The sequence below is a fragment of the Mustelus asterias genome, chromosome 16 (assembly GCF_964213995.1).
Source record: "Mustelus asterias chromosome 16, sMusAst1.hap1.1, whole genome shotgun sequence".
Classification (NCBI taxonomy): Eukaryota; Metazoa; Chordata; class Chondrichthyes; order Carcharhiniformes; family Triakidae; genus Mustelus; species Mustelus asterias.
In genome coordinates this window covers 16,428,357-16,454,956 of record NC_135816.1, presented here as the reverse complement: position 1 = coordinate 16,454,956, position 26,600 = coordinate 16,428,357, and the positions used below count along the sequence as shown (strand labels likewise).

Here is a 26,600-nt window from a genome sequence, read left to right as displayed (position 1 = left end):
CAATGTAGACACTATGTAGAAAAGCCAAGCAGCTACTGGAGAAACAGGTGGACTTGTGTTTGCAACCAAGCAGGATGTTTCTGAGGACTTTTTTTTTTCTGTATGAAAGGAAGGGTACAGAACCAATGGTCTTTTGGAGATTTAAGGAACAAGGAGTCACCAAGATGAGCCTTGTTGATGAAAGTCAGATATGGAAGATTCAGGTCGAGGGGAATGATTTTTGATGGGCACTCGAAGTTTCGACCGAGTGCGACAGGGAGAAGTATGCCTGTTGGAGAGCTGGGAGTTGCTCTGGATTGTTCCTGTATTCCTACCAATCTGCTAGCAAATGTAATTGTAAGGTGTATCTCAATTGCGTTAGTCAGTTAATGCAAAAGCACCTTTTCCTAAGTTCAATGTATTAGCTGCCTGTTTGCAATATTTGATCTATGTTGATTTTGGTTGGTTCACAGAATACCACAGTGCAGAAGAGGCCCTTCGGCCCATCAAGACGCATGAAATACCCTGACCTGCCCACCTAATCTCACTTACCAGCATTTGGCCCATAGCCTTGAATGTCATGGCTTGCCAAGTACTCATCCAGGTACTTTTTAAAGGATGTGAGGCATCCCGCCTCCACCATCCTCCCAGGCAGCGCATTCCAGACCGTCACCACCCTCTGAGTAAAAAATACTTTCCTCAAATTCCCCCTAAACCTCTCTCACTTTTAACTTGTGTCCCCTCGTAACTGACCCTTCAACTTAGGGGATCAGCTGCTCCCCTAGTCACCCTGCCCATGCCCCTCATAATCTTATTGGTTATAGTAAAAACATGACATTTTGTTCTTCAGTTATTTCTGGCAGTTGATGACAATTATTTTTAAAGTTATCGATCTCTATCATTGTAAAGTGCTTTGAGAGATCAGGTATCTGTGAAAAACACTATATAAATGCAAGTCTTCTTTTTTGAAATGTTATCCAGGCTCAGCATTGCTCAAAGAGCTAAGAGTTGACAGAATGCATCCTGTATGCCTGAATATTATCACCTGTACAGAGAAAATCATTCTTCCAATTTCTTCCTTCCTAACTCCTTGCAGGGTAGGCACTGGTCTTCCCTCCGAACCCATGCATCTAGTGTGGAAAAATGAAATTATAATAAACTGCGGTAGCAGCACCCCCCACTGTACCACAAGGGAACAATAGTAAAAGGGCAGAAGCAATAATTCACACTGAGATGGTTGGCCTTTAAGCAATTTTAATAATGCTTCTCCAACAGGACCTGCAATATCGCTCCTTCAACATCCTCAAACACACTGAGAAGCAATCAGTTCTTAGGTAGAGGAAGGTTGCTTTCTTCCAACGAGTGGCCCAAGTACAGTTTGAGCTTAAATCTCAAACCAGGATATTTGAATCAGAGCATGGGGCTATAATTCTAGCCACATCCTCGTTTGAATGCACAGCAGAAGCTAAATCCAAGATGTAGTGGTCCAACCATAGAATACAGGTGAATTAGAATCAACCACTAAAATACAGGCGAACTAGAATCAACTACTAGAATACAGGCAGACTACAATCAAATTCAGAAGGCCGTAAAGAATCCCAAGTGGAGTGCAGGGCAATTAGTTTGGCGGTGTCCTGAGTGACACACCCGATATTGGAAGAGTCCGATTTATTCTCATAAACGAAATCTATAACCCATTCATAAACAACTCTGGGACTGAAAATGAAATAAATGATGTGAAACATTATGACGTCAGAACAGATGATGGTCCATTTTAAGTATTTAATGGCTAAACATCAATGTTTGCTTTTTCCAACTTGTGTTTGAATCTTGTCTGAAGCGGATTATCATCTTTAGAATGATCTAATCCCAAATACAGGTGGGAATTTTACCTTCCCGCCCACCACGGGAATCAGAGTGGGCGAGGGGCGGACCATGGAAAGGTCCGCTGACCTTGGGCGGGATTTTATGGTTTTGGGACGAACGAGGCCAGAAAATCCCATCCATGGTCTTTGTGATGAACAGATGGATTCTCGGTCCTTAATCATTTACAATCAAAATGTATCTATTCTGCTGTAAAATCAATTTATTTTATCCATTTACATTATTGGCCAATTTAAGGCTTTTCTTTGCAAAAAACTACAAAGAAATGGTACTGTCCATTTTTTTTCATGTGATTTAACCTGATCCACACTAATTGCCCATTTTTAAAAAACTAGCCTGAAGTAAAGGTTTGGTCACTTAAGATTCACGCTAAGGTTGGCACTTGGATCCAGAAACTATTCTTAGGAACTGTAAATAAGTCAGTAACATCGCTAAAGTTTGCCTTGAAAGTTTGGTGCCTGGTGAATGTAACTCGTTGAGTACCACTAAGATTTTACCAAGAATTTGTTGCTAAACTTGATTTGTGACTCCTTGTTTGTGATTTACATGCAATACTCAAGTACTAAGGAACCATAATAATTGAGGTTGTACTTCATCCTAATTTTACCCAGGAGATGTAATGCCTAGTGTTGTCTGGAATAGAGAATACCGTAAGCTGGTGAGATGCTGTGTACTGTGAGGGGAAATCAAATTGTTTTTGCTGTGAACCCAAAATGGGGCTCTTTGCGGTGTTGTTTCATCCTGATTTTCCAGCGGATAGACACTAGCTGAGTCATGGAATCCCTCCAATGCAGAGGGAGGCCATTTGACCCATCGAGTCTGCACTAGCAACAATCCCACCTTAGCACCTATCCCCGTAACCCCACATATTTACCTTGCTAATCTCCCTGACACTAAGGGGCAATTTAGCATAGCCAATCAACCTAACCCACACATATTTGGAGTGTGGGAGGAAACTGGAGCACCCGGAGGAAACGCACGCAGACACAGGGAGAACGTGCAAACTCCACACCGACAAGTCACCCGAGGCCAGAATTGGCCCTGGGTCACTGGCGCTGTGAGGCAGCAGCGCTAACCACTGTGCCAACAGGCTGGCGAGCTTGGAATAATCAATACTGTTTACTCTTATCATCTTTCTTTTTTTTAAACATCTTAACATTTACGTCACTGTAGATCACTTAGGATTCGAAAAACTGGATTTGTCAAGACAGCATAGCCATGCATGTTGACCTTTATGCGATAAAGGTTGGAGGATGATGGAGTGGAATGAAAGAAGCTTGATTATTTCTGCACCAGTTTTAAATACTTTAGTTCAAGTATCAACAGTGTACTGAATTTCCGTCCCAAAGTACAAAACTAATCTCTTGATCATGCAGAATGCTGTGCGGGGTGATCAATTTACAAAATAGTTTCAGTCATAGGTCACCACTGAAATGATACTTAGATAAGAATAGATTCAGACATTCACTGAGCATGTGAGTTCAGGGAGTTGACACTGCATTTCACGATTTCCGAACACTGATCGATGTTCTTTTTGATCCGGTAGAAGCTCTCGATGTATTGTGAGCGGCTCAGCAGCTCCACAAAGTCTTCATCGTGAGTGATCACCAGAAGCTGGAAGTTGCTTTGGTTTGAGCGGCTCTTTATTATCCTGGAAAAATAGTGACACAGCTTCAACAATAAAGATTGGTCAATTTGCAAAAGGCAAAACAAAACTGGAGGGGCTTATCAGTTAGCATATCTGCTACTCTCCACTCCTTCTTCCCGGAAGGGCAAGTTGCTGCATAATGCAAAGTGGGAGCAGTCTCAACTCTTGGTTGTGTGTTCAAACTCCACTGCACACTTAAGTATATCATCTCGGTTGGCAATACATTGCAGAAGCCACCTTTCAGATAGAATGTCAAACTGCTGCTCCTGTTACTATTTGGCACAAAAGACTCCAAGCCACTATTTCAAAAGCAGTTAACATTACTCCCTCAACAATAGATTATCTGACCATTTAAAAAAAAAATTCATTTCACGGGACATGAGCATCGCTGGCTGGGCCAGCATTTATCACCTGTTCCTAACTGCCTTGTATTTCAGAGAGCATTTGAGAGTCAACCACATTGCTGTGGATCTGGACTGACATGTAGGCCAGACCAGGTAAGGTCATTAGTGAACTAGACGGGATTTTACGTTAATCAACAGTGGTTTCATGGTCATCATTCGACTTTGAATTCCAGATTTTTATTGAATTCAAAGTCCACCATCTGCTGTGGCAGGATTTGAACCCGGGTTCCCAGTTCTTGCTCGGGGTCTCTGGATTACTAGTCCAGTGACAATATCACTGTGCCACTGCCTCCCGTTTATTCATTTGCTCTCAGTAGTTATAAATGCTACACTATAATTCATTGATTGGAAAATATTTTGGGAGTTGCTTAAACTGTAAAGGCGCTATTATAAATGATGTGGAGATGCTGGCGTTGGATTGGGGTGGGCACAGTATGAAGTTGCACATCACCAGGTTAAAGTTTATTTGGAGCTTTCGGAGCGCTGATCATTCCTCATCTGAGGAAGCTTGTGATTCCAAATAAACCTGTTGGACTTTAACCTGGTGTTGTGAGACTTCTTACTGTGCTATCAAAAATGGCAGCAAAATACTGCGGATGCTGGAGATTGGAAATAAAAACAGAAAATACTGCAAAAACTCAGCAAGTCTGGCAGCATCTGTGGAAGAGAAACAGTGTTAATGTTTTGAGTATGCGTGACCCTTTTCCCAATGTTTTTATTACGAACTGAAGTTTTTTCTCTTACCGGTGAAGATTAGCTTTTGTGAGTATAACAGAGCTTACATGATTTTCAAAAAGATGATAAACAGAAACAAAATCCACTGAGCAAAATATACAATTCATGAACATCTAACTGGCTTCTCACAATTCCAACACAGCTTGAATGGTTGAATTACTATTCAAAATTAATTTTAAAAACAGATAGAGAATAGGTAATACATTTAGTTACTGCTTTGGAGATACATGATCGGTTGAGCCTGTGGCAACTGATGTTGATTGTTTTTATCTCTCGTGTTGCTGTCTTGGAACTGTAGTAGAATTTGCAGTTGTGTCAGGGAGTAAATTATCCATTCAGCAGTTGTTGATGAAGGGGAAGTGTTAAATGGAATGCCTGAAGTGATGACATTAGCTATAGTTCGAGTACTTTAGAGGGGTCGGTTTTTGTCCAGTGTGTGCAGGAAGGCTTCCTGACGCAGTATGTAGATAGACCAACAAGAGGTGAGGCCACATTGGATTTGGTACTGGGTAATGAACCAGGCCAGGTGTTAGATTTGGAGGTAGGTGAGCACTTAGGTGAGTGACCACAATTCGATTATGTTTACTTTAGCAATGGAAAAGGATAGGTATATACCAAAGGGCAAGAGTTATAGCTGGGGGAAAGGAAATTATGATGCGATTAGGCGAGATTTAGCTGGCATAGGTTGGGGAAGGAAACTGCAGGGGATGGGCACAATTGTAATGTGGAACTTGTTCAAGGAACAGCTACCATGCGTCCTTGATAAATATGTACCTGTCAGGCAGGGAGGAAGCAGACGTGTGAGGGAACCGTGGTTTACTAAGGAGGTTGAATCTCTTGTGAAGAGGAAGAAGGAGACTTATGTTAAGATGAGACGTGAAGGCTCAGTTAGGGCGCTTGAGAGTTACAAGTTAGCCAGGAAGGACCTAAAGAAAGAGTTAAGAAGAGCCAGGAGGGGACATGAGAAGTCTTTGGCGGGTAGGATCAAGGAAAACCCTAAAGCTTTCTATAGGTATGTCAGGAGTAAAAGAATGTCTAGGGTAATATTAGGGCCAGTCAAGGACAGGAGTGGGAAGTTGTGCGTGGAGTCTGAAGAGATAGGAGAGGCACTAAATGAATATTTTTCGTCGGTATTCACATTGGAGAGGGACAGTGTTGTTGAGGGGAATACAGATGCAGGCTGTTGGACTGGATGGGATTGATGGTCATAAGGAGGAGGTGTTAGCAATTCTGGAAAGGGTAAAAATAGATAAGTCCCCTGGGCCGGATGGGATTTATCCTAGGATTCTCTGGGAGGCTAGAGAGGAGATTGCAGAGCCTTTGGCTTTGATCTTTGTGTCGTCATTGTCTCCAGGAACAGTGCCAGAAGACTGGAGGATAGCAAGTGTTGTCCCCTTGTTCAAGAAGGGGAGTAGGGACAACCCTGGTAATTATAGACCGGTGAGCCTTACTTCTGTTGTGGGCAAAGTATTGGAAAGGATTATAAGAGATAGGATTTATAATCACCTAGAAAGGAATAATTTGATTAGGGATAGTCAGCACGGTTTTGTGAAGGGTAGGTCGTGCCTCACAAACCTTATTGAGTTCTTTGAGAAGGTGACCAAAGAGGTGGATGAGGGTAAAGCGGTTGATGTGGTGTATATGGATTTCAGCAAAGCGTTTGATAAGGTTCCCCATGGTAAGCTTTTGCAGAAAATACGGACACATGGGATTGAGGGTGATTTAGTGGTTTGGATCAGGAATTGGCTAGCTGTAAGAAAACAAAGGGTGGTGGTTGATGGGAAATATTCATCCTGGAGTTCAGTTACTAGTGGTGTACCGCAAGGATCTGTTTTGGGGCCACTGCTGTTTGTCATTTTTATTAATGACTTGGATGAGGGCGTGGAAGGATGGATTAGTAAATTTGCGGATGACACTAAAGTCGGTGGAGTTGTAGACAGTGCGGAGGGAAGTGGCAGGTTACAGAGGGACATAGATAAGCTGCAGAGCTGGGCTGAGAGGTGGCAAATGGAGTTTAATCCGGAAAAGTGTGAGGTGATTCACTTTGGAAGGAGTAACAGGAATACAGAGTACTGGGCTAATGGTAAGATACTTGGTAGTGTGGATGAACAGAGAGATCTGGGTGTCCATGTGCATAGATCCCTGAAAGTTGGCACCCAGGTTGATAGAGTTGTTAAGAAGGCGTACGGTGTGTTAGCTTTTATTGGTAGAGGGATTGAGTTTCGGAGCCAGGAGGTCATGCTGCAACTGTACAAAACTCTGGTGCGGCCGCATTTGGAGTATTGCGTACAGTTCTGGTCGCCGCATTATAGGAAAGATGTGGAAGTGTTGGAAAGGGTGCAGAGGAGATTTGCCAGGATGTTGCCTGGTATGGTGGGAAAATCGTATGAGGAAAGGCTGAGGGGCTTGAGGTTGTTTTCGTTAGAGAGAAGAAGGTTAAGAGGTGACTTAATAGAGGCATACAAGATGATCAGAGGATTAGATAAGGTGGATAGTGAGAGCCTTTTTCCTCGGATGGTGTTGGCAAGCACGAGGGGACATAGCTTTAAATTGAGGGGTGAGAGATATAGGACAGATGTTAGAAGTAGGTTCTTTACTCAGAGAGTAGTAAGGGCGTGGAATGCCCTGCCTGCAGCAGTGGTGGACTCGTCAACGTTGAGAGCGTTCAAGTGGTTATTGGATAAACATATGGATGATATTGGAATAGTGTAGATTAGAGGGGCTTTAGATTGGTACCACTGGTCGGCGCAACATCGAGGGCCGAAGGGCCTGTACTGCGCTGTAATGTTCTATTAGGAATATCACTGCTGCTACCTTACAGATTCCAAACCGAATGCACATTTAACAAATTTGCAGCAGACAATAAATTAGGTCAGGCAGAAGAATTGGAGGTGGCGGATCTGTAATTATAATATGACTTTGACCAGATTTGGAAGTCAGCTGAAGATTAGCAGCTCAAACCTAATGAGGACAAGCGTAAAGAACTGTTGATAGGAAAGAAAAATGGGCACCGTGGTCCACAGAGTGTGATGATACAGCAACACTTTAGTCTAATGAAGCAAAGTATTGTGAAAGCTGGAACACTGAAATAAGAATAGAAATGCTGGAAGTACTCAGCGATATTCAATTCTGCCGAAGGTTCACTCACCCGAGACTTGGCAGAGACTTATAAATGGATAAGATATTTTTAGCTTGCTTTAAAAAGGCTATAACATTTTAAAAACAGAGCTGACAAAAATGTCAGGGGGATTAGCACGGTAGCACAGTGGTTAGCACTGCTGCTTCACAGCTCCAGGGACCTGGGTTCGATTCCCGGCTTGGGTCACTGTCTGTGTGGAGTTTGCACATTCTCCTTGTGTCTGCGTGGGTTTCCTCTGGGTGCTCCGGTTTCCTCCCACAGTCCAAAGATGTGCGGGTTAGGTTGATTGGTCATGCTAAAATAGTGTCCTGGGATGCGTGGATTAGCGGGTGAAATATGTAGGGATATGGGGGTAGGGCCTGGGTGGGATTGTGGTCGGTGCAGACTCGATGGGCCGAATGGCCTCTTTCTGTACTGTAGGGTTTCTATGATTTTCTATGATCTATGATACATGGGGTTAGTAGGGATTCTATGAAATAGCCCACCCGTGTGAAATGGGAAATTTAAAGATGCAAATGTCGGGACAATTGTGAAGCTGAGACTCTTGCCTCTGAGGCAGAAGGTCGTTGGTTGAAATCCCATTTCCTGGCATTGAGCACACAATCTAAGCTGACACCACAGAGTAATACATGTCAGTACAGCTGAGATACCACACAGAGCGTGGCGGGTTTTCCTGTTAAACCAACGCAGGTGGGAGGAAGGGTCATGGATTGACAGCGAGATATACTGGGAATTTTTTCATGATTAAAGAGAGAGCACAAATTCCATTCCTAAATATTTCCTTGGAGGGTTCAGAATTTAGGATACTTACTCCACCAAGGCATGGGCCAGGGATTCAATGTTCTCCCGGTCTAGGTTTGTGGTTGGTTCATCAAGTGCAAGAATTCCACAGTTCAGGCAGAAGGTCTCTGCCAACGCTAGCCGGATAATGAGCGAAGCGAGGACCTGGAATGCAACAAGACAATAAATCAATGAGTTGGCCAGTACGGCAACTGTGAACCAAATGGGCACCTTCTGTGCTGTGAATACCTGATTCTATGCAATTTCCATTGGCATTACACTATTTACATTAAACCTGTATTAATAGATCAATTGATCTAATTAAGGCATCAACAAATGCTTAATTAACATCATCAGTTTTGTGTTTGAAGAACCATTTTTGAGAGGTGCACGTGACTGTAGAGTCTCCACAATGAAGTTATCACAGTCAGCAACACGGTGGTCAGCTGTGGCTCAATGATTAATAACCCTGAAGCTAGGGTGACCAACTCCAAGGAAATAAAATACAGGGCATATTGACGGAGGGGGCAGGGTCGCGTAGAGCAGGGAGTGGGGTTGCTACTGTGACTGGGAGTGCTGCTCCCAAGACCGGGGTGTGGGAACAAGGAAGACAGCTTAAGCTCGGAACCTCACTCCCTGGCCAGACACAGCCCAGCCCTGCCCTGCCCCGGGCCTTTGGAACACACACGGAGACGCACCGGAACGAGCACAGAGACGCACCGGAACAAACACGGAGACGCACCGGAACAAACACGGAGACGCACCGGAACAAACACGGAGATGCACCGGAACGAGCACAGAGACGCACCGGAACAAACACGGCGACGCACCGGAACAAACACGGAGACGCATCGGAACAAACATGGAGACACACCGGAACGAGCACAGAGACGCATCGGAACAAACAAACAAACACGGCGACGCACCGGAACAAACACGGAGACGCATCGGAACAAACATGGAGACACACTGGAACGAGCACAGAGACGCATCGGAACAAACATGGAGACGCACCGGAACAAACACGGAGACGCATCGGAACAAACACGGAGACGCACCGGAACAAACACGGAGACGCATCGGAACAAACACGGAGACGCACCGGAACAAACATGGAGACGCACCGGAACAAACATGGAGACGCACCGGAACAAACACGGAGATGCACCGGAACAAACAAACAAACACGGCGACGTGCCGGAACAAACACGGTGACGCATCGGAACAAACACGGTGACGCATCGGAACAAACACGGTGACGCATCGGAACAAACACGGAGACGCACCGGAACAAACACGGTGACGCACCGGAACAAACACGGAGACGCACCGGAACAAACACGGAGATGCACCGGAACAAACAAACAAACACGGAGACGCACCGGAACAAACACGGTGACGCATCGGAACGAGCACGGAGATGCACCGGACCAAACACGGCGACGCACCGCAACAAACACGGCGACGCACCGGAACGAACACGGCGGCGCACCGGAACGAACATGGCGATGCACCGGAACAAACACGAAGACGCACCGGAACAAACACGCGACATGCAGGAACAAACACGGCAACGCACCGGAACAAACACGGAGATGCACCGGATCAAACACGGCAATGCAACGGAACAGACACGGAGATGCACCGGAACAAACACGGCGACGCACCGGAACAAACACGGAGACGCACCGGAACAAACACGGAGACGCACCGGAACAAACACGGCGACGCACCGGAACAAACACGGAGACGCACCGGAACAAACACGGTGACGCACCGGAACAAACACGGAGACGCACCGGAACAAACACGGAGATGCACCGGAACAAACAAACAAACACGGAGACGCACCGGAACAAACACGGTGACGCATCGGAACGAGCACGGAGATGCACCGGACCAAACACGGCGACGCACCGCAACAAACACGGCGACGCACCGGAACGAACACGGCGGCGCACCGGAACGAACATGGCGATGCACCAGAACAAACACGAAGACGCACCGGAACAAACACGCGACATGCAGGAACAAACACGGCAACGCACCGGAACAAACACGGAGATGCACCGGATCAAACACGGCAATGCAACGGAACAGACACGGAGATGCACCGGAACAAACACGGCGACGCACCGGAACAAACACGGAGACGCACCGGAACAAACACGGAGACGCACCGGAACAAACACGGAGACGCACCGGAACAAACACGGAGACGCACCGGAACAAACACGGCGACGCACCGGAACAAACACGGAGACGCACCGGAACAAACACGGCGACGCACCGGAACAAACATGGAGACGTACCGGAACAAACACGGCGACGTGCCGGAACAAACACGGCGACGCACCGGAACAAATACGGCGACGCACCGGAACAAACACGGAGACGCACCGGAACAAACATGGAGACGCACTGGAACAAACACGGCGACGCACTGGAACAAACACGGCGACGCACTGGAACAAACACGGAGACGCACTGGAACAAACACGGAGACGCACTGGAACAAACACGGAGACGCACTGGAACAAACACGGAGACGCACCGGAACAAACACGGCGACGCACTGGAACAAACACGGCGACGCACCGGAACAAACACGGAGACGCACCGGAACAAACACGGAGACGCACCGGAACAAACACGGCGACGCACGGGAACAAACACGGAGACGCACCGGAACGAGCACAGAGACGCACCGGAACAAACACGGCGACACACCGGAACAAACACGGAGACGCACCGGAACAAACACGGCGACGCACGGGAACAAACACGGAGACGCACTGGAACAAACACGGCGACGCACTGGAACAAACACGGAGACGCAGTGGAAGAAACACGGTGACGCACCGGAACAAACACGGCGACGCACCGGAACAAACACGGAGATGCACCGGAATAAGCACGGAGACGCACCGGAACAAACACGGAGACGCATCGGAACAAACATGGAGACGCACCGGAACAAACACGGAGACGCACCGGAACAAACACGGCAACGCCCCGGAACAAACACGGAGACGCACCAGAACAAACACGGAGACGCACCGGAACAAACACGGAGACGCACCGGAACAAACACGGAGACGCACCGGAACAAACACGGAGACGCACCGGAACAAACACGACGACGCATCGGAACGAACACGGCGACGCACCGGAACGAACGTGGCGATGCACCAGAACAAACACGGAGACGTACCGGAACAAACACGGAGACGTACCGGAACAAACACGGCGACGTGCCGGGACACACACGGCGACGCACCGGAACAAACACGGAGACGCACCGGAACAAACACGGAGACGCACCGGAACAAACACGGCGACGCACCGGAACAAACACGGCGACGCACCGGAACAAACACGGAGACGCACCGGAACAAACACGGAGACGCACCGGAACAAACACGGCGACATGCCGCAACAAACACGGAGACACGCCGGAACAAACACGGCGACGCACCGGAACAAACACGGAGACACGCTGGAACAAACATGGAGACGCGCCGGAACAAACACGGCGACGTGCCGGAACAAACACGGAGACGCACTGTAACGAGCATGGCGACGCACCGGAACAACATGGAGACGCACCGGAACAAACACGGCGACGTGCCGGAACAAACACGGAGACGCACCGGAACAAACACGGAGACGCACTGTAACGAGCACGGCGACGCACCGGAACAACATGGAGACGCACCGGAACAAACACGGCGACGCGCCGGAACACACACGGCGACGCGCCGGAACACACATGGCGACGCGCCGGAACAAACACGGCGACGCGCCGGAACAAACACGGAGACACGCCGGAACAAACACGGAGACGTGCCGGAACAAACACAGAGACACGCCGGAACAAACACGGAGACGCTCCGGAACAAACACGGAGACGCTCTGGAACAAACACGCGACGCTCCAGAACAAACACGGCGACGCACCGGAACAAACACGGCAACGCGCCGGAACAAACACGACGACGCGCCGGAACAAACACGGAGATGCACTGGAACGAGCACGGAGACATACTGGAACGCAACGTTGCATTAAAACATGACGATACACTGAGACACATGGATCTCTGCCGTACCTTCTGTCCAGCGCTGTATCTTCCTCTCATGTCCAGTGCTGTGTCCCCCTTCACCATTACCACACGGTAATTATAGTTCCTCCTTTTGTCACCGGCTGACACATTTTCGTCGGCATCAGACCGGATCTCAATATATTCAATATCTATTGAAAGGAATCATAAAATTCCAATTAATAATCCAAAGGAAAGCCATAATTCATGTTGTCACTCAACACTCAGAGCAGTGTGTGTGACTGTAATGTGAATGGAAGATTTTTTTAAAATCAGTAAAAGGAAACACGAATTTTTGAAAAAGTGTTATATAAAAGTACCTATTCTATTGTAAAATGCTTGGTCTTGGTATCAGCAACTTGTCAAATTGGTGTAGAATAGAAAGTCACCTTAAATTAAAGACCGGTAGTTGTATGGCGGTTTTATATACAAGTGCAGTCACCCAGTGTGGAGGGGAGCGGGGAGGGAGGAAGACCTCAGAAATCTACTCCTGGGCCTAGTCGAGATGGCCATTAACAGGTCCAGGCGGTGGGTGGTTGTCCAACTCAGAAGTCACAGGAGAGGTCCTGTCTTCCCCTCTCCTGTTGCTCCATTCACAGCTGAGTCGTCCTGGAGAGAATGTCCATGAATAAACTTCAGGCCTTCCACATTGACGGGCTCCAGGGGGGCTGGGGTATGTTGTCATGCCCAGAAATATAATTTTGAGTTAATTAGTTAAATTTGCTTTTTGATGTTTATTTTAGTTCTAGTGCTCCATCAGGGATTGTCACCCTATCATTTTTGTTTAATTGATTAGATTATTGTTCTGTTAAAAGAGTATGGGTGGATTCTCCCAAACAAATTCTAAATGTCGAATTTGCAAAAAACTGGGAGTAAATCCTGCTGGTTTTTTTCAGCAGGATTTTCAAAATGCATCTCTCACACTCTGTGCACTGCTGAGTGCATCCGTGTGAATATCATTAACAAGCTGTGGGTGGGGCCTATTCCCAAGAGAGAGGCCGGCAGCTTAGTGCTGAGTGGGCCACTGCGCATACGCTGATCTGTCAGAGAAGGAATTGGCGCACGCGCAGTAGCCCCATATTGTGGCCTCTCGATCACTGGCCAGCTTAATCGCTGGCTAGCCCCACGACTCTGCATCACTGCCACTCTGACCACCCCAGCCCCCCACATGCCCCGGTCGCTGGCCTCCTGGAAGTGTTGGGGCCAGCCTTGACCACCCCCTCCACTCCCCCCACTCCGACCGGCCGACCCCAATGGCTGGCATCCCTCCCTTTGTTACCGCTGAGTGCAGAGTGGCAACAGGACACTCCCCTTCCACCCATCTCCCTCCCAGAGATCCTGTCCCTAGAGGCCCTGCCCCCCCGACACTGCCCACTGCTCGATGGGCAGTGCCAAGGTGTCCCCTTGGGCATTGCCAGGGGGTCAGGCTGGCACTGCCAAGCTGGCAATGCCCAGAGGACACCTCCCCTTACCCCTGATCTCCATGGCCCTCCCCCCCCCCCCTTCACTCCAGCGGAGTCTGGTCGCCAGCTCCCCACAAGTTGGGAGCTATTGTAAACCTTGCTGGAGTGAAGCACTCCTGGCGGGGAGGAGGGGGAAGACTCTCACGGGCCTGGAGATTTCAATCCCGGGCCGCGAATGATATTGAAATTATATTAAAATCAGCATCTCCATAATTTATTCCAGAAATCAGCGCGGAGCTGACAACAACAGAAATCCGGCAGCTGGAAACTTGCAGAGGTCGTGGCGGCCAGCGGGAAGCCTGCTGCACAGCCTCCACTTGAGTCTCCCGGCTTGCTGCGCTGCTAGAGCTGGGAGAATCGTCCCCTAAAAGGGTCGAATTCTCTCGTCAGGGGATTAAGTCCCATGGTGGGAGCATAAACGTAGAGTGTTTTCCACTGCAGAGGCCAAATCGTCCGGCTCTGACTTAATTAATTATGCAACTGGATGTTATGCAGCATGTCCCATGGTGGGGCTGGCCTCATGGCATGTAGTCCGCCATCATATCCGAGCGCCATATTGAAAAGGTGCCCAACGTCACTGAACTATTGAAGAAGATGGACCTCCTGAAAGTAAAGATACATCTCCAGGAGCATTGAGAGAACAGAAGATGGACCTCCAGAGAAAGAAGCAGTAACTCCAGGAATGCGGAGGCAGGAAGATCCTAGGTCACCAAATATAGAAGGTCCACCAGCAGATGCTCCCCCAGCCAATGCTGATTTTTTTTTTGCATTCATGTTTTTACTTTTATTAGTAACCAACTTTCTGGAAGCGGAAGAAAAAGGCAGTGAACAAGCCTTTCAGAGGGGCAGGTGGGGCTTGCCTAATGTGTTAGATTTCTTTGACTCGGTGGCAGATCTTGGGAAGACATTTTATACTCTCCCACCCAACAGGTTACTTAGATCCAAGGTTGATGTGGATTCTACCTTCAATGGGATTGCACTATTACTACAGCATGAGAGGAATCTTGGAGTTTTAGTGTCAAAGGTATGACATCAACCAGTACAAAATTCCTCATTTGTTAAGAAAGCAAACAGAATTTGAGGTGCACAGTAGGAGGCAATGGTACTTAAATCCAGAAACATCATTTTAAAACTAGATTTTTACAACATCTGCAATAGTTAGTATGCGGTCTTAAGTTTTCTACTTCGAACCCCTATCAATAATCATTTTGACCTTTTTGTTTTCGACCAGCTGTTTTGCACAAGGGACAGGCTGGGACTCGTACCAAAATCCAACATACCACTCTTTGACTTATTTATCAACATGCTAATAGTTTCAGAGAGGACAGGATCTTCAATCTAGTTACTTGGCAAGGCCAGAGAGCAACATAAATGGCCACTGACTTTGGCAGGACTGGAAGATCCAGTCTTCCCGTCAATGATTGGGGGGTTGCAAGAAATCCCAGCCTAAGGATGTTGACTTGGGAGTCCTTCTTTCAGAATCTCTTCAATTATTAATTCAAATAAAAAATAGTTAGCCAAAAAAGTTTACATTTCTGTAATTGTGCTGTTGCCAGGAGGTAATACAAAGATTCATTATACTGAGTGCAGCAAGCACAAAATTAGAAAGGCAGTTCATTTGTGGATTTTTAGGGACTCTGCTTGGTTCAACATTTGAATTTTAAAATGGGATGCAGTGTGTAATCCTGGAATTTTGTTCCAATAGGATACATATTAATTTTGAAGTTGTCTATCAAAATATGCTTTCATGGAATTTTTTTAGATATATTTTGCACCTGATCAAAATGTCTACATAAGCCATCAATCTCCCTGCTGGCTGGGTTTAAAACTTGGGTCCCTTTCCTCCCAAAGGGACCCAACTTCTTTAGCTTGTCCCCAGTCACTGATGTTAAAGTTATTGTTTAAAGAATGGGGAGTCTGTTAACAATAAGTTAAGATTCACAGGTGAAGGCCATTATTTAATTAAGTACTTTGAGTATATATAAATAGGAGACAGTTGGCTCATTGGGAGTGAGGAGAGCTTTGAGATGGAACCAAGTCAATAAATCCTCTCAGTAAAGAAAAGTTCCATGTATTGGTTTGCACCGACAGGCCTGGATTCCGTTAATAATTGACACCCAAAATCATGTGAGTTGTTCCTCTGTCATTGCACATGAGCTTCAGTGCTGGAAATGGAAACAACAAGTGCCACTTCGAGTATAACTTGTGTCGTACCTTGACCTCTGTACGTGCTCCGCCACAGGTCACGGATAATTTTGTTGATTTCTTCCATCTTCATACTGTGGAATCTCATAATGGCTCTAAACAATAATGAAAGGAGGAAAAGAATTAAGCATCAAATGAACTAGCTTCACCTTTTTGGGTCTGTTGAGCATGTCTTTCTGTCAAAGGTGAAATGGGCACTTTTACATGTTAGTACTCCAGTGGCCCCGGATACCTAGCAAATTACTTGTTATACTGAAAAACTCTTGCCAAAACTAGCACTTTCCAACTTCAGTGCTGAGTTTCAACACCTTTTCAGAAATACTTACTGCTCAATATATTTGGATTGAATGCGACTTTACAGTGCATTAGCCCATTAAAAGCTACCTAGGCAACTTAATAGTGCCAGCATGAAAATAACCAATGAGCACTTTACCAGAAACTGCAAATAGTATTAAGCTGACCCCTGAGATTCTAATAGGTCACTGTGAAGTTATCCTCCTTCCCACTGAATGTGCAATCAATTGGTGTAAAAATTTCAATAGTGAATTTGCAACTACAGACCCCAAATATGAAGGAAGATAAAGCTCAGATACAGGGGCTGGTTACACTATCTCTCTCTAAATTAATCCAAGTTTGAAGCTCTTACCTACAAAGAATGGACAAATACATATAATTATAGATATGTGATAACTTAAAACAATTCCCATCCAATCAATATTTTTTTGAAATGCATCAATTTGTTATGCTTGCAAACACAGTAAGAGGTATAACTGAATGGTGATTTACACACTGTGCATCATGTACTCAGACTTTGAATTATGCTTGGCAGGGCTCACTGGCCAAATGATTTACCAAGAACAAAGAACATTACAGCACAGGAACAGGCCCTTCGGTCCTCCAAACCTGCACCGACCATGCTGCCCATGTGAACTAAAACACCCTACCCTTCAAGGGACTATTACCCCCTATTCCCATCCTCTTTATGTATTTGTCCAGATGCCCCTTAAAAGTCACCATCGTATCTTCTTCCACTACCTCCCCCGGCAGCAAGTTTCAGGCATCCACCACCCTCTGTGTAAAAAAACTTGCCCCGTACATCTCCTTTAAACCTTGTCCCTTGCGCCTTAAACCTATGTCCCCTCGTAATTGACTCTTCCACCCTGGGAAAAAGCTTCTGACTATCCATTTATTCGAGCATTTTAAAAGCAAACGGTAAATTTGATTTACCTGGTGTAGACCATATTTTCAAAAGTCCATAAAAGAGTGATAGAAAATTGTGTTTCCATGAAGATTACCATCAAGACCAGCATATAATGCAAGCATATTCATGCCCAGTGACGGTTTCCCCAACCTCAGAACAACTAATGATTGACACAAATACCTACACTTCCAGTTTGAAAAGAAGTTCCAAGATAGTTTGGAATAGTGGATGCCACTTACAGCTTAAGGAGTGGTGTGTAAATACCATTTAGATTTAACTATTTCATTCACGCAAAATATGACGCAGACGTGATATGGCGTATTGGACATGAGGCAGTGGCTGCTGGAGGGGGGGGCGAGGTGGTACTGATGGTATTGGGTAAGTTTGATTCAAAATTAGTTTAAAGAATAGGACTGAGGGAGATGAAAGGTATCATGGAATAAAGTTCTCACACACCATAGCTGGCCTGGCGATCACAATGGTCTGTTTCTCCATCCTGCAGAGAGTTCACTAGTGGTTTTGGAAACTGATACATTCTTGGTTTTGTAATAACAAAAGATCAAGGCTTGCCATTTCCTCGGTTGCTTTTATTCAAAGAAAAGCATGCATGCGGTGCAAAGACTACCTTTTAATGGAGGCATTTCACATTATCAAAAAAGGCGTTACACTTCCTGCATTTACTGTTCAGCTCTTTACAAGTTGTGAGATGACTCAAAACACTAATCATAATGACCTGACATCGTTGACACAATATTTATCTGATTTTAAAAAAACAAAGATGCAATCAATGTTTTTTCTTCCTAACCAAAGTTGAGTAGTTTTCGAAAGCTGACAGAAATGAGTCATATAACTTTTCCAAACTTAACGATGCACAAAGAATATCTGACATTGCAATTTTTAAAAAAGTTACTTACCATCATTCCTTGAAGGTACGCTGTACCTAATTTTTTTCGATTTAGAAGAAGATGTTCCTCATAAAAACTACCAATTAATTATAGAAAAATAAATCAAGGCACTGTTCGGATTCGCTAAACATCTATACTTCAAGTGGCTATGGAAGTGCAAATATTAGATTCATGTCCATTTTTGTATTGGAACTGGGCTCAAACGGAGTCGACCCAAGGTGGATTAAAACACTGATTTTATGGATCTGTCACAACTGTAAAATTCTCCTTTTGTTTTTAGACCATACTACTGGAATCTCCTTTCACACTGCTGGCAGGAAGTGCCGGAGGATGATTGGAGATACAGTGAAAGGTTTTGTAAAGGGAGCAACTATTTGGGTCCAGAACCGGAGAGAGGGTCTGGGGTAGATTGCAGCGTTTATTGAAGGAGACCTTGGAGAATTGAATGAATGTACTTTTGTGCATAACAGGACCAGAACCCTGAGAAAGACTGCCAAAGAGTAATATTCCAAAGAAAGATCAGCAGATTTGCTTAAGAGTGGCCAGGAATGCAGTAGCAGTGATCCCTGCGCTGCCGAGAATTGGACAACTTACATCAGGCCACAGAAAGCACTGGAGAAGTACCATTCGCATGGTCTTTGCAGGATCCTCCAAATCTGGTGGCAATAAAGGTGGTCCAGCAGCAATATCCTCTCTCAGGTCAACATGGCCAGCATCGAGGTGTGACTCATTCAAAATCAGCTGTATCAGGCAGGATATGTCTTTCGTATGCCTGACAGCAACTGCTTTACTTGGAACACAATTATGGCAGGGGACTTCCAGGAACTTTTGGGATGTCCCCAAAGTATCCCTTAAGAGGTCAAACATCGCCGCCATCTCGTGGGAGTCCCTGGCTTGTGATCGATCACAATGCAGCAGGTTCAATCCGTACATTTTGAGGGACTTCAATGGGAACACGCAGAGCAAAATTGAGGCAAAAATCTCCAAACAAACCATCTCACCCAATCCTTCAAGCACCACCTACACACATGTGGCAGCGTTGCAGGGTGCACATTGGACATATCAGTAATCTCAGAACTTATTACATGGAAGCAAGTCACCCTCAATCCCGAGGGACCACCTTAGAAGAGTAGGGACTCTCTAAGTGGGACACAAAACAAATTAGTGTTGGAATAAATTTATATCTAAAGCAAAAGAGGACAAAGGTAGAAATGCCTAATTTGTAATTCAAAAGATTGCAATGAAAATAAATTTTAAATTAAAACTAACATTTAAATTCACTTCGCTGGAATCAAATTTAACCACAACAAATATAGTCTCTGCAAACCTGGATAAATGTGTTATCAGTGTCTGAAATTTGGGGAAAGATAGAAAATATTGCTTTGTAGTACATTGGTAACTCAACTGCAGTCACGGGCATTCAGCCTTGGATCTTCAGGTAAGCGTTCTCCAAGGCGGCCTTCACGACACACGACAGCGCAGAGTCGCTGAGCAGAAACTGATAGCCAAGTTCCGCACACATGAGGACGGTCTAAACCGGGATATTGGATTTATGTCACATTATCAGTAACCCCCACAGCTTGCCTCCTGGACTTGCACAATTTCACAAGCTGTACTGTCTGGAGACAATACACATCTCTTTAACCTGTGTTGAATGCTCCCTCCACCCACATTGTCTGTACATTTAAGACCTGGCTGGCTGTAGAGATTTGCATTCTAATCAGTATTCTGTAATTTGATTTCTGTGTCTGTGCCCTGTTTGAGAACAGATATCCACTCCATCTGACGAAGGAGCATTGCTCCGAAAGCTTATGGTATTTGCTACCAAATAAACCTGTTGGACTTTAACCTGGTGTTGTGAGACTTCCTACATAACTTGAGAAGAGCATCCACTGTGCTCTGGTTTGATATTCCTATGTTAGTCAACTTAAGGACTCCATGGGACAAATAGGGTTAATGATATTAATATGTACTTAAAGAGAATATGTAACTTAACGTCTTAAATACCGCATACGGTTTAAAAAGAATTAACACACACACAGTATGCTAGGTATGTACAGATTATACATATAAAATTATTTTTTTTTACTTGAATTTAAAACTTTCTCTACCATGTGCAATTAATGTATGCAACAGGTCATTTCTGGTCATTAATCATTTCATGATTGTTTAAATGCTGATTTTGATACAAGATTAATAATCAGGGATCTTTGTTACTTCTTTAAAAAAATTACATAAATCAGCTATCATTTTCTGCCTTGATAGATCTGACTGTTTTATCAAACCTTGATTCAAAATTGCTGTTTCAATGGCCAACTAAATTTTCAACACTAAAGCAAATCCATTTTAAACGCACTTCTTCAGCTGGGAAATTTGAAATATATACATCTTTCTATAAATGATTTTTACTGAATTTTAAAAATACAGACCTCACTATCTTCAGAATCTCTTATTCTCAATAGTAGACATTCATTATACTCAATGCAATGAGGTCAGATTGGATAATGGAATGCACTTACATAATTTTCCAATGTTGTCCAATAAATTAGCCACCAGCCACATGTGACTAACTTTGCAACTTCAAATGTGACTAATTGCATTTCTGATCAGTAAACTGAAAATTGTGGGCACAATCATTGGACATGTGATTGGAATATTCATTCACTTGGCGTATGGTGCACTTTGACCTTTTGGGCATCTGTCGGATACATGTACTGGCACTGCATGAGCGTATGCAAGGCATGTTAGCGCATGTAGAATCATAGAATCCCCACAGTGCAGAAGGAGGCCATTCAGCCCAACGTGTCTTCACTGACCACAATTCCACCCAGGCCCCATCCTTGTAACCCCACATAATCTCCCTGACACTAAGGGGCAAACCACCTAGACCTGTTCCCCCTAACCCCAAGTATTTACCCCACTAATCCCCTAACCTACACACCTTGGGACACTAAGGGACAATTTAGCATGGCCAACCCACCTAACCCGCACATCTTTGGACTGTGGGAGGAAACCGGAGCATCCGGAGGAAACCCACACAGACACGGGGAGAATTTGCAAACTCCACACAGCCAGTCACCCAAGGCCGGAATTGAACCCGGCTCCCTGGCGCTGTGAGGCAGCAGTGCTAACCACTGTGACACTGTGCCACCATAAAATACTAAAACAGGATCGCCATAGCCACATAGTCAGTGATTCCTACTGGGTAGTGCTGGCTTAGAGGAAAATATACTATCTTGTGCAATCCTGAGCAGCAGATTCAAAGCTAAGTTTGTGATCAATTAGGTGATGTTAGCCAAGGTCCAGCTGAGGTGCTAAAATTGGCCTCAGCTCCTTGGAGATAGGGAAATGGGAAACATTTACTTTCATTCCTCCTACTGATACTTTGCAGAAAATGCTCATAGGAGGGGATGCGGAGTTAATAGAGGATGAAACCAATATGTGATGCTCCTGTGGTTGAACTTACAGAGTACTATGTACAGTTCTGGTAGCCATATTATAAAAAGCATATAACAATACATAGACGGTGCAGAAAAGATCCACAAGAATGATACTAAAGGGAGGGGAGGAACATGTGTCCAACAAAGAGAAGGCTGAGAGGTAACCTAATAAATTTCCTACAGATAGTAAATGTTTTCATTTGTGGGCAACAGCTAATAATATAAGTGGCTAATAATATAAGATAAACACCAAGAAAGCAAATAGGGAATTCAGAAAAAGACTTCTTTACCTCAAGAGTAGTGAGAATGTCGAACTCAATACTAGAGGGAGTGGTTGAAAGGAAGGCTATTGATACATTTAAGGGAAGCTAAATATTTACAAGGGAGATGAGAATAGAGGGTTATGAGAGCTAGATGAGAAAGGATGCCAGCAGGTTCACACGCAGCATAAATGTTGACGTGGACTAATGACATCAAATATTGGGTGGGGTTTTACGGGCTCACTCATCCTGAAAACGTTAAATCCTGCCCGAGGTCAATGGGCCTTTCCATGGTCCGCCCCTCGCCCGCTCCAATTCCCATGGCGGGCAGGATGGTAAAATTCCGGCCAACTTGTTTCATGTATACGTATTTCTGAAAAGCTTTTTCATGGGCTCTGGGCATTGCTGGCAAGGCAGGGTTATCTTATGAAGAAAGGTTGGACAGGTTGGGCCTCTATCCATCGGAGTTCAGAAGAATAAGAGGGGATCCCATATAAAATCCTGAGGGGAAAGCAAATTACAGCGGATGCTGGAATCTGAAACAAGCGCAGAAAATGCTGGAAAATCTCAGCAGGTCTGGTAGCACCTGTGGAGAGAGAATAGAACTAAGGATGACCCTTCATCAGAGGGTGAAATTTCTACGATTTGAACAGTTTTGTGGAAACAAAAGTGTCTGCCCCTTTCTTGGAAGATTTCCTTTCTGTGTCTATAACCCTACATCCGAATACTTAAGTAAATGGGCAGATCAATATTTACATCCAGGTTTCCTAGAAAGGAGATACTGTAAACTGTTTCTTAAGTACTGACTTGCAAGTACTTAAGATAACTGCTAAATTCAGCTTCATCATTATATAAATAGCCAAAATACTGCAGATGCCGGGGTCAATTGTGCGATTGCAAGAGACACCTGTCCCTTTACCTCCTCACCATTCAAGGCCCCAAACACTCCTTTCAGGAGTATGATTGGTTGGGGCACTGACATGAAGGATATACCAGGGAACCGTTAACCGCAAAGGTTCTGTTTAAATTCAAAGCAAACAGGTCAACTCTGATTGGTCAGGGCATTGGCAAGGTGAATGACGTGGTTGTCCCCCAACCCTCAAGCTTTTAAGGTTAAAGAAGTTTGGGGTGCGGGGGAGGGATGGGGGGTGGTGATACTATTGATAAATACACTATTATAGCACTGGAGAGGAATGGTGCAACTGACGGATCAAAGATAGAATCTATTTGGTTAGAATTAAGGAACATTAATGGAGATATTATACTGCTAGGTTTACACCACAGGACAATAAATGGTAGGCAGGAGACAGGGGAGCAAGTTTTCAGGTAAATTACAGTTAGGTGCATGAACTATAATGTAATGTTAATGAATTACTTCACTTATCCTAGTTTAGACTATCCCAGTAACAGTGTAGAAAACAAAGAGGAGGAATTCCTTAACTATATACAAGAAAACTTTCTTGATCAGTGCGTTTCCAGACCAAATGGGACAGAAGCAGTGCTGGATCTGGTTCTGGGGAATAAAGTGGATCAAAGGGGAGCATTTTTAGTGGGGAAACATTTGGGAATAATGATCATAACATCGGACTTACAATAATTACAGAAAAGAACAAAGAACAAACAAGCATAAAATTACTTAAATGGAAGCAGGATAATTTCGGTGAGTTGAGAAGGGATCTGGCCCATACAGATCGGCATCAAAAACTGGGAGGTTAAGATGATAATTGAGCCACGCAAGGCTTTAAAAGAGGTAAACTATAAGTTACTGTGGTGGAGAGTGGATACTTAATCAGGAGGGGGAAAGAACAGAAGAGAACCAAGTTGAAAAGAGTATATCAAGGTGATCGAAAAAAGGGAAATAAGGGGGTAACGATAATAGCAGTGAATAAAAAGGAAATTCAAAAATCTTTTAGATATATACCAATATTAGAATGGTAGTCTAAGGAAGGGTTGGATTGATTCGGGACCAAGGAAATTATTTGTGTGGAGACTGAGATACCAAATGGAAACTTTGCAAACCATCTTCACAGGAGAAGAGGAGCTGTCAATGTAACAGTAAAGGATGATGCAGCAGCAATATCAGATAAGATGAAAATAAAGAGGATGCAGCTAAAGTTTGGCAGTGCCCAAAGTAAATAGGTTTCCTGGCCTGAATGGACTGCATCCTCGTTTGAAAATCTTACGATCCCCCTTGGATATGGAGGCAATGCCAGATGACCGGAGGATTGCAAATATTACACTCCTGTTCCAGAGGAGGAGAGGGAATCACATGCATTTACAAGTCAACCTAACACCATAGAACCATAGATCCCTACAGTGCAGAAGAAAGCCATTCATCCCAACAAGTCTGCACCAACTCTCCGAAACAGCTCTATCCCTATCATGGAAATCTACCTAACTTGCACATCTTTGGACTGTGGAAGGAAACCGGAGCACCCGAAGGAAACCCATGCAGACACGGGGAGAACATGCAAATTCCACACAGTCACCGAAGGCCGGAATTGAACTTGGGTGCTTGGCATTGTGAGGCAGCAGTGCTAACCACTGTGCCATGCTGCTGTCCCAATTGAACCCGGGTCCCTGGCGCTATGAGGCAGCAGTGTTACTAACCACTGTGTCACACTGCTGCCCCATCACCAGTGGTAGGAGAACCTTTGAATAATACGGGACAAAATTAAGTTGTATTTGGAAAAGCATGGGTTAAATAAAAGAAATGAAAAGCAATCATGTGAAACTAATTTGATTCAGTTGTTTGCTGAAGTAACTAAGATGGATGACAAGGATCAGCTGGGAGGGTTGTGGGGGGACAGCTAGAGAGTTGGACTAATTGGACAGCCTTAACTAAGAGTCAACACAACACAAATGTCCCCTTCATGCTGTATCATTTTATGATTCTATGTGGTTACCTACACAGGTTAGATGATTGGCAGCAAATGACAGATCTAGTCACCTACTTTCCTGTTATGAAAGCTGCTGAATTTTACAATTATCATTATGACAAAGACTCAGTAACAAACGTATTTCATAAAAATCTTTCATTTCTAAACATATTGGGTAAAAAATCTTTCATTTCTTCCCCTTAGACCTTGAAATCACCAGAATCTTTTTTTGTTCCTTCCACAACTCCTCCCCCTCAACGTGGCAAACCAAAACGCAAAGACACAAGTGGCATTAGTGACGAAGCATTTCCACTCCGCAGTCAAATCCGTCCCATTTCCAATACCAGTAAGCGAAAGCTCAATGCTCATTGGCTGTGCAAACCCCAGTTGCGCTTTCAGTCAAGATGAGAATGGCCAGCTTTTCTGCCACAATGTTCTATTCATGCTGCTGCCCACAGTAGTACTGACTTGGAAACAAAAATGTCTTCTCTGGAAGCCTTTAGGCCTCTCCACGATGTTGCAAGATAATCATGCTGGAACATTGGATGGAACTTTACATCAAATAAAAAGAATATCAACAATTTTCATGTCCTACCTAAATTAAATTAGGTTTTAAAATTATTGGTTAAACATGACTTGACCACATTAACTTATACTTTATCCAAATTTTTTCACTGTCCTCTTATTGACCAGGTCACATTGGTCTGGATGATTGATTTATTTCTATAGCATCAATGAGTGCCTGTCAACTGAAGGCAATATTTAAGAAGGATGGCTTGCAAAATAAAATTGTTTTTATTTTAAAATTTTACTTAAAAATTCTCACCCTTGATTTCTTCTCATCTCTCCTCCAGTCCTACAAGATCTCTGCTCTCCTCCAATTTTGACCGCTGGAGCTCACCCCAATTTTCGTTGTTCCATCACTGACACCTGACGGCCATGTCTTTGGTTTCCTGAGCCCTGAAGATCTGGAATTCCCTCCCACAATTGCCTCTCTCTCTGTGTCTCTCTCTCTCTAGGATGCTTCCTTAAACCCTGTGGGCAGAATTTTCCCATACTGCCTACCACGAGAATCGTAGCGAGTAGGGCAGGACCATGCATAGGTCCACTGACCATGGGCGGGATTTTCCGGTCTTGGGGTGAGCACGGCTGGAAAAGCCCGCTCTACGTCTCCTGTTCTAATGTCTCCATCATAAAAACCGAAAATGCTGGAAATTTTCAACAAGTCTGACAGCATTGGTGGACAGAGAGAAATAAGAATTAATGTGCAGAATTTTCCCATCCCTGCTCGCCATGGGAAGCTGGCATCTGTTATGCTGCAGACCTGCGGAGGAGGCAGAGATGGATCATTCACTTGGCACTTCTGGCTGAATATTGTTGCAAATGCTTCAGCCTTATCTTTTACACTGATGTTCTGGGCTCTTTCTTCATTTGAGGATGAGGATATTTGTGGAGCCTCCTCCTCCAATGAGTTGTTTAATTGTCCGCCATCATTCATGACTCAGTGTGGCAGGACGGCAGAGCTTTGATCTGACCTGTTGGTTGTGGAATTGCTTGGCTCTATTGCTTGCTGCTTGTG

General features: G+C 44.9%; 1 protein-coding gene across 1 annotated transcript in view; it reads right to left on the bottom strand.

The window, feature by feature from the left end:
* Window positions 1-1,218: 1,218 nt before the first annotated feature.
* Window positions 1,219-26,600, bottom strand: part of rad50 (RAD50 homolog, double strand break repair protein) — a 121,095-nt gene continuing 95,713 nt past the window's right edge. The window contains exons 23-26 of the mRNA XM_078230691.1: window positions 16,346-16,431; window positions 12,678-12,820; window positions 8,601-8,734; window positions 1,219-3,514 (exon numbers count right to left, since the gene is read on the bottom strand). Coding sequence (XP_078086817.1) covers window positions 3,328-3,514; window positions 8,601-8,734; window positions 12,678-12,820; window positions 16,346-16,431 — 550 coding nt within the window. The 3' untranslated portion in view covers window positions 1,219-3,327. The remainder of the gene's footprint in view (window positions 3,515-8,600; window positions 8,735-12,677; window positions 12,821-16,345; window positions 16,432-26,600) is intronic.